At 44.0% G+C, this 8,933-nt stretch overlaps 1 protein-coding gene across 1 annotated transcript in view; it reads right to left on the bottom strand.

The window, feature by feature from the left end:
* Window positions 1–294: 294 nt before the first annotated feature.
* Window positions 295–8,933, bottom strand: part of LOC127662380 (uncharacterized protein C14orf132-like) — a 12,058-nt gene continuing 3,419 nt past the window's right edge. The window contains exon 2 of the mRNA XM_052153514.1: window positions 295–519. Within this exon, the coding sequence (XP_052009474.1) occupies window positions 295–519 (225 nt within the window). The remainder of the gene's footprint in view (window positions 520–8,933) is intronic.

The following is an 8,933-nucleotide window of genomic DNA, read 5'->3' on the forward strand; positions in this document are numbered from 1 at the left end:
CGACGAGGCTAAATGGCCTAGTGTCAGTCGCTAGTGCGCCTCTTGAGGCCACAAGAATGAGGTTTACACATACCGCACAGCTACCTACAAGCTGGGTACCGTTACACAAGCAACATATATATTACTTGTATTATTCGTAGATGTTGTTCTAGTGACCGTTAGAGGGCTCTTAAAAGTGTAAAATGGACTTCTACGTTTCGCTTTCCGCTGCCCTTGACATCACAGTTTAGGATAATCGATAGTAATTGGTTTGGGACTGTGCACGTTCTTGAGGTGCCATCAGACAACGAGGGGTCAGAAAGTAAAAGCGTAAACCACTCCAACCACCACGATGTTGCCGATGGTGGCGATGATGGCAATCCACAACCAGACGGCATCGCTGGACACTCGCTGCTGCTCATCCTGTTGCATAGGTGCTGATGCGGGGGGCGCTGCGTTCACACTGGCCGATGAATTAAAGAGAGAGCGTTCTGTGCTGCACTCATCCACATCCATGAAAGCTCCGCTCATTACAGGAAGCTGAAAGACAAAGAGTTGGTTAATGTCATGATTCATTAGTTATAACAAACTACAGTAGATACAGTGAGAAGTGAGAAGTGTTTTGGCCATGCAAAACTTGCCGCCATGATGCTAAAGTGTTGCTATGCGAATTCCAATATGTTCTGAGAGGTGCTCAATGCGATTGCGATGTGATTTTTTCTACTGTACATACAGTATGAAGCTTCTAAGTGTTTTTAGCTTTGTAAGTTATGTAGCTTTTCTAATCTTGTGTTAGTTTGTGCCTGTCATGATCCTGTGACTATTATTTTATTTATTCTTTTGTGCAAAGAATTGTATCCACTAGCAAAAACACGGGTTCTCCTGACAGCCGAGGTATATATGTGCTTTAAAGCCCAGAGCAGGTTTCATGTTCCCCTGTATTCGACACTTGCTGCCAACCCCTGCTTGCTAGTGCACAAAATAGATTCCCTGTGCCATGCTAAAATAAGGAGCATTATGTGCTGTATTACAGAGCTCTTGTTTCGGGGGAAAACCGGGTCAGTTTAGGACTACAGGACCTGGATGGAACATGTGCATGAGTTTTTCTGAGGATAAGTTTGCAGTGTATAACACTACTGCTGTTTAAAACAGAAAACTAGTGTTAGTGAAAGGTGGTGGTGTAGTAGGCTAAAGCACATAACTGGTAATCAGAAGGTTGCTGGTTCGATGCCCACAGCCACCACCATTGTGTCCTTGAGCAAGGCACTTAACTCCAGGTTGCTCTGGGGGGATTGTCCCTGTAATAAGTGCACTGTAAGTCACTTTGGATAATAGCATCTACCAAATGCATAAATTCTGAATGATTCTGAATGAGCACACCCCCAAAGTTGTTGAATGGGAGGGATTGGGGGGGATCTTCCAAATGAGAATGCCCCCAAAGTTGATGACAATGTGGGTTTGGGGGGGGTGTCCAAATGAGAACATCCTCAAAGTTGTTGACCATGGGGGGATGGGGAGAGGTTCCAAATGACAACGGCCCCAAAGTTGATGACTGTGGGGGGGTGGACTGTTCCAAATAATAACACCCCCAAAGTTGTTGACCATGAGGTTGGGGGGGGTCCGAATGAGAATGCTCCCAAAGTTGTTGGGGTTGCGGGGGTTCTGAATGAGAATGCCCCCAAAGTTGTTGACCATGGGGTTGGGGGGGATTCTGAATGAGAAAGCCCCAAAGTTATTGATCATGGGGGGGGGGTTGGGGGAGATTCTGAATGAGAACACCCCCAAGTTGTTGACCATGGGGTGTTGGGGGGGGGTTCTTAATGAGAACACCCCAAAGTTGTTGACCATGAGGTTGGGGGGAGGTTCCGAATGAGAATGCCCCCAAAGTTGTTGACCATGGGGGGTTGGGTGGGGTTCCAAATGAGAATGCTCCCAAAGTTGTTGGGGTTGCGGGGGTTCTGAATGAGAACGGCCCCAAAGTTGTTGACCATGGGGTTGGGGGGTTCCGAATGAGAACGCCCCCAAAGTTATTGACCATGGGGGGTTGGGGGAGATTCTGAATGAGAACACCCCCAAGTTGTTGACCATGGGGGGTTGGGGGGGTTCTTAATGAGAACACCCCCAAAGTTGTTGACCATGGGGGGATGGGGAGAGGTTCCAAATGACAACGGCCCCAAAGTTGATGACCGTGGGGGGATGACCCGTGTGGGGGGTGGGGGAGTGTTCCAAATAATAATGCCCCTAAAGTTGTTGACCATGAGGTTGGGGGGGTTCCGAATGAGAATGCCCCCAAAGTTGTTGACCATGGGGGTTGGGTGGGGTTCCAAATGAGAATGCTCCCAAAGTTGTTGGGGTTGCGGGGGTTCTGAATGAGAACGCCCCCAAAGTTGTTGACCATGGGGGTGTGGGGGTGTTCCAAATGAGAATGCCCACAAAGTTGTTGACCATGGGGTTTGGGGGAGATTCTGAATGAGAACGCCCCCAAAGTTGTTGACCATGGGGGTTGGGGGAGCTCCAAATGAGAACGCCCCCAAAGTTGTTGACCATGGGGGTTGGGGGGTTCCAAATGAGAACACCCGCAAAGTTGTTGACCATGGGGGTTTGGGGGGAGATTCTGAATGAGAACGCCCCCAAAGTTGTTGACCATGGGGGGTTGGGGGGGATTCTGAATGAGAACGCCCCCAAAGTTGTTGACCATGGGGTTGGGGGGTCTTTCTGAATAATAACGCCCCCAAAGTTAATGACCATGGGGGTTGTGGGGGGATTCTGAATGAGAATACCCCCAAAGTTGTTGACCATGGGGTGGTTGGGGGTGTTCCAAATGAGAACACTCCCAAAGTTGTTGGGGTTGGGGGGGGTTCTGAATGAAAACGCCCCCAAAGTTGTTGACCATGCGGGGTTGGGGGGGTTCCAAATGATGTTGACCCCCCACAAAATGCCACCCTGGGTGACTGCCCATGTCGCCCATGCCTAAATTCACCACTGCAACAGTGCATTCAGTATACTTATTATAAGTTTGTGTGTTCCCTGAGATTCAAACCTATGCTCTACCAGTTGAGCTACAGGAACCCTGTGGTTAGTACAGCAACCAATCAATGAAGAAAGCAATAACTGTCCTGTTTATCTTCATCTTGCACAAAAACACACAAAATAACACTAATTTTAACATTTAATCTACATACCGAGTACCATGCAAAGCATGCTGGGAACTAGAAATAATGCCAAGTTTCAGATACTTTTATGTTTAATGCTTTGCCAACACAAACTTTTTTAATTGAAACAACTCCGTTTCAATTAAGTTGAGAAATATGAAGTGGGAGGACACTGTTGCATGTGTAGTGAGACAGACTAATGTCTTGTAGCAGTATCCCCCTTCCTAATGTTGTAATTTGGGTGTAACCATGATTTTCCCGGATATGCATAATAACTCTGTTACCTTGTGTTAATGTTAGTTTCGTTATATGTGATTCAGCGTTTGTTTGCGCGAGGCTCGTATCGAGCTCCGCTGGCCAATTGCTGCCTTCATTCAGTCAGCTGTTTCATACAGCCGTGTGTGTGTGTGTGTGTGTGTGTGTGTGCGGCTGTAATTATGGCTGTAACTTCAACACTTTTGGTAAGTGAATGCCTTAAATATGATGGTGAGTGAAACTCGTGTGGGTTTCATGTTAATTGTTTGTTCTTCTATAGATGATCTAATCTGCTCACCAGAAGGTGTCTGTCTGGATTGAAGCTGCAGGGCTGAACTACGCTGCTGTTTTGTTTTACGTTTTGTTATACATTTTGTTTTTGTATGTTTACATTTATAAACTCTGTCTCTGGCTTCAGAAGTGCTTTTTCCTCTCTCACAGAGACGTGAGATTCGTCCTCTCTGTGTATCCTGAGCCACAGAGATTATCAGAGTTTGGAAATGGTGTTTTGTATTCATTGAAACCATTTTAATTTGTTATTGTTTGTGTGAAGTTGGTTCTGTTATGGTGATTTGTCATTATCTCTGCCCTTCACTGACATATGTGTTGTATGTTGAAAATCAGTTTGTCTTTTTGTTTTTAGGTGTATTTAGTTAATTTCCTCTTGTGTTTTCAGGAGCTGAAGGCCTAGTGCAGGGGGCTTGCTGTTCCGCGCGTTAAATGGTGGTAGTGCCCCTTTTCACCTGTGGAGTGCTGTGCGTCTACAACTGACTCACCTGTGTTTGTGTGTGTATGTGCGTGTGAGAGAGTGTACACTTGGGGGTGACGTGTCTTTATCGGGAATTGCTGCCCCGGCTAGCCTTCCTGCTCCTGGTAAGCCTCAGCCTTTTAGCGTCAGTGTATAAGTTTATGGGTGTGTGAAGCCTACTACAAACCACACAGCTGATTGTGGTACTCATAATTTTAATACACTTTTAAAGCACGAAATGAGCATTCAGTGCCCATTATGATTAATCTGTATAGATGAATAAAATATTTTGTACCTTGGTATTCACGTCTCTTGCCCTCTTGTCTTGAAACAACGAACCTGTGTGCCCTTTTCGATTTGGGTTATTCTTTCCCTGTTAAATACAGGGTGGCGTAGTCTGCTCATTTTATTGTCGCTTTCGTGGCTGCATCGGCGGCGAGCTTCCCCCCTCGGCCGGTGCCGCCGCCCTATCTATCCTCGACCGGCCGTACCCCGCTACACATGACCTTCTATGTTTAATTTAGGGAGCTGTGTCCAGTGATCATATCAGAAAGAAAATTAGGCTATTTAGCATTTTTTTTTAAATGCAATTTTGTGTTAATATACATTAACTTTTGGCAGGCCAATTAAAGAAGTCCAAGTTGAGTTGTGGCAAACAGTAGTAGGTCGTCCATGCATATTTGATATTTCTAATTTGTGAAATTTTCTTAAAATAGAGAGAGTACTCCTTGCAGTCTAGAGGTTTCATTTGCACAATGTTTATGTTTTTCCCCTCCAGCAAGAGTCTCAGGATTTCAACACCTTTTAACATTATTCATGCATTATCTTTGGGCTTAAAAAGACCATTACTAACACACTATCCTTGTTAATACTTCAGCTCCCTTTGTTGTAATCAGATTATCAAACTCTTTTTAATATATTTCACAAATGTCAAATGCATTGCCACAGAGACGGTGTCGTTTACCAAGTTCACTTCAGCAGTATAATGTTCAGTGAGCTGTTCTAATGTTTGTGACAGGAAACTACTGCAATGAAGAGGAAGTGTAATGGGCAGAGATGGAAACAGACCTTGAGCAACGACATGACCGACTTCCACAAGAAGAAACAAGGTGGGAGGGGAAAAGTGATATTTTCTTTAACTCACGTTTGAACAGACCGTCCGCCGATAGCAGACCGTCCGCCGAGCATCAGTAATATTTCTAGGGAAGAAATTTCTAGGAAATAATGCCAGCTTCAGAAGACCATTATAAATTGTCATTTTACAACAAAGCAATAGTAATTTAATATGTAATCCCGCATAGACATAGATTAGGGATTATGATTGGCTTCTATGAAAGTTATGCACAGCTGTTTAAAAATCTAGTCTTTAATTATTTGACATATCAGTATCAATTCATAATAATGGTCCATCATTAATAGGTTATTATGCAGGAATTAATACAATGCAGGACACATGCGTAGTACTACATTTACAAGTTAGTTACTTCTATTAACTAGTATGAAAACATGATTAACTAATCATTAAGTAATAGTGAATTCATAATTACTAGTCAAAACATTAACGTGTCTGCAATGGGGGTCTTTGTGGGAATTAATGTAATAATGTAACAGGTCACTAAATCAAGGCTACAGTGTCTGATAGAGTATCATAATCGTGTGTGTGTGTGTGTGTGTGTGTGTGTGTGTGTGTGTGTGTGTGTGTGTGTGTGTGTGTGTGTGTTCCCCTCAATGTCTATGATGATTACACAGCTTACCTTACAGAAATATGGATGTTTCAGCGCAAGCATAGAATATGGCGAACCCGGATTTTATTTATGCTATCAGCTGTTGTCACTTTCAGTTATTTTTCATGTAGCAATAATTCAAAGCTTTCTTTCACACATACACAAACTCTCTCTCTCTCACAGACACACACACACACACACAAAAGGTAAAACCATGGTACTTTCCATGTAAAAAAAACATGGTAACACTATACTACTCTTTGGTCTGTGAACTTATTTCGCTACGACATTTTTATTACTCGGATGAACTTTTCTCTGCTATGAAATCTTTTAGACAAAGCGACATGTTATTACTATCATGCATGTTAGGAAAAAAAACATGGTACTTTTAGTACTTTTTGGAAGTCTAAGCATCTAAAGCCCTGCTAGTGATGTTTCAGTCATCAGGCATCAAAAGAGCAATTCTAATCTATCACTCCATTAGATAAAGTTGTTATTTTCTTGACTATGCTCTCGGCTGTTTCACAGCAGTTCATGATTTTAGCAGTAAGACGACAGATCTGGGTGTTACACGCGTGGGCTTTCTTGTGGCTTTGAGGGAGGTCATGTCACATGCTATAATGCCACATCGAATTGCCAAACTGAAAAATTAAGCCATGAGGCTGTACGAGAGAGAATCTACAGAGAGCAGAACACACGTCTCAACCATCACCATAACAAGTCTCAGATCAGGCTAAAGCGTCTCGGATTCAAACTGTGTGCTACTGAAGTCCAATTAACAAATGACAAACGTGTGCGATTTCTTCACTGCTTTTCTCCTCAATTTGGGATTCCCAATTCCCAATGCGCTTTAGGTCCTCGTGGTGGCATAGTGACTTGCCTCAATCAGGGTGGCGGAGGACGAATCTCAGTTTCTTCCGCGTCTGAGACCGTCAATCCACGCATCTTATCATGTGACTTGATGTTTGCATTGTTACCGCGGAGACCTAGTGCGTGTGGAGGCTTCACGCTATTCTCCGCGGCATATGTGGTGTATTTTTATCAAGTTAAGTATACATTAATCAAGTATAATCAATGCCATTTAATTCTACAATTATCAGGCCCCCTCTTAGTAAAGTGTTTTTACATAGAGTGAAAATTGCTCACAGGATGTAACTGAAGCCTTCTGGTTTAAAGATAAAGAAGATCGGTTGGGGCCCCAAAGATCTTTTTCTGCTCAAAACATGATAGAAACAGGATATGGGTTATTTTAGCCATGCCTTGTGAGACCTATGTAAGCGGGTGCAAACTCAAGACATGTTAGTTGTTCTGCAGGCAACTCGGCTTTATGGTCTGATAATAAAGTCTATTCTTCTGAAATCAAAAACTTTCTTTGAGAGTGAGTTTTTCACAAAGTGGGCAGAAACCACAACACATCCATGCTCAACTCACCACATGCCCCAACAAGAGCGAGAACCACATTATAGCGACCACGAGGAGGTTACTCCATGTGACTCTACCCTCCCTAGCAACCAGGCCAATTGGTTGCTTAGGAAGCCTGACTGGAGTCACTCAGCACGCCCTGGATTCAAACTCGTGACTTCAGGTGTGATAGTCAGCGTCAATACTCACTGAGCTAGTTCCGAGTCTTGCCTAGTTCCAGTGTTTACCCTGTTTGTATATTATTTATTTTTCATTAAACTTAGCTCTGTTGACTTCCTCTAAACGTTACAATCAAACAGAAATGTATGTAAACAAACTTTAACTGTTGAGGCTGCTGCTATTTTGATTCTTTGTACATGACGCTACAGCGCTCAATCTGAGCTTTCATAGAATTCAGAATTTATAACTTATTTGAATTTATTTATTAAATACAGATAACAGTAAGTCAATATTCTTAAAGTAAAGTACGTTTCCCTTGTGTCGTTCCAAATGTTTTTCTCTCTTCCGTGTGTAACGGTGGCCAGCTGATTGATAGTTGTGCAATGTGTATAATCCTCACTCTCCTGACCTCAAGAGCGTGCACTAGCGACTGACACTAGAGGCTGTAGCCTTTAGCTTCCTTGATAGCGCACCCGCCTCCCATGCCAGAGATGCCGGTTCGAGTCCCGTATGTAGCGGATAGAACAGGAGCGTCACAATGGTGCCGTGACCCGGATGGGAGTGAGGTTTGGGGGGGTGAGTGTAACAGGAGCCAGCTGATAGATAGCATTGTAATGTCACTCCCCTGACCTCAAGAGGTGCACTATGGACTGATGCTAGAGGCTGTAGCCTTTAGCCTCCTTGTTAGCGCACCCTTATCCCACGTCAGAGATGGCAGTTTGAGTCCCGTATGAAGTGGGTAGAACAGGAGCGCCACAATAGTGCCATGACCTGGATGGGAGTGCGGTTTAGGGGGGTGAGTGTAATGGGAGCCAACTGATAGATAATTGTGCAATATGTATAAACCTCACTCTCCTGACCTCAAGAGGTGCACTAGTGACTGACGCTAGAGGCTGTAGCCTTTAGCCTCCTTGTTAGCGCACCCACCTCCCATGCCGGAGACCCCAGTTCCAGTCCCATATGGAGCGGGTAGAACAGGAGTGTTACAATGGTGCCATGACCCGGATGGGAGTGAGGTTTAGGGGGTTAGTGTAACAGGAGCCAGCTAATAGATAGCAGTGCAATGTGTATAACCCTCACTCTCCTGACCTCAAGAGGTGCACTAGCGACTGACGGTAGATGCCGGTTCTAGTCCCGTATGGAGCGGGTAGAACAGGAGCATTACACATGGAACACAAACACATCCACTGATCTTTAGAGGGCTTGGAATATGGTGCACGAATCATTTGATTACTTCAATGGTACATTTCTGGACAATGTTCTTTGGTTGGTTGATTTTTCTCTGTGGTAATAAAAGTCCGTTTTTGCACAAGCCAACATGTACAATTTTGTATGATTTTGCCATCTGGTTATCTACGTTTGTGTAATTGGACTTTTGACTCAAAACCTTATAGTTTGCTTTCGCTTCAGTTCAATTCGACATTGCTTTGGGGATTCCTTCTCAACTACCTAGTTGAAGCCCTTGAACAATAACACAATGTCTCATTCCCTTCA

Source organism: Xyrauchen texanus, chromosome 22, assembly GCF_025860055.1.
Source record: "Xyrauchen texanus isolate HMW12.3.18 chromosome 22, RBS_HiC_50CHRs, whole genome shotgun sequence".
NCBI classification, from domain to species: domain Eukaryota; kingdom Metazoa; phylum Chordata; class Actinopteri; order Cypriniformes; family Catostomidae; genus Xyrauchen; species Xyrauchen texanus.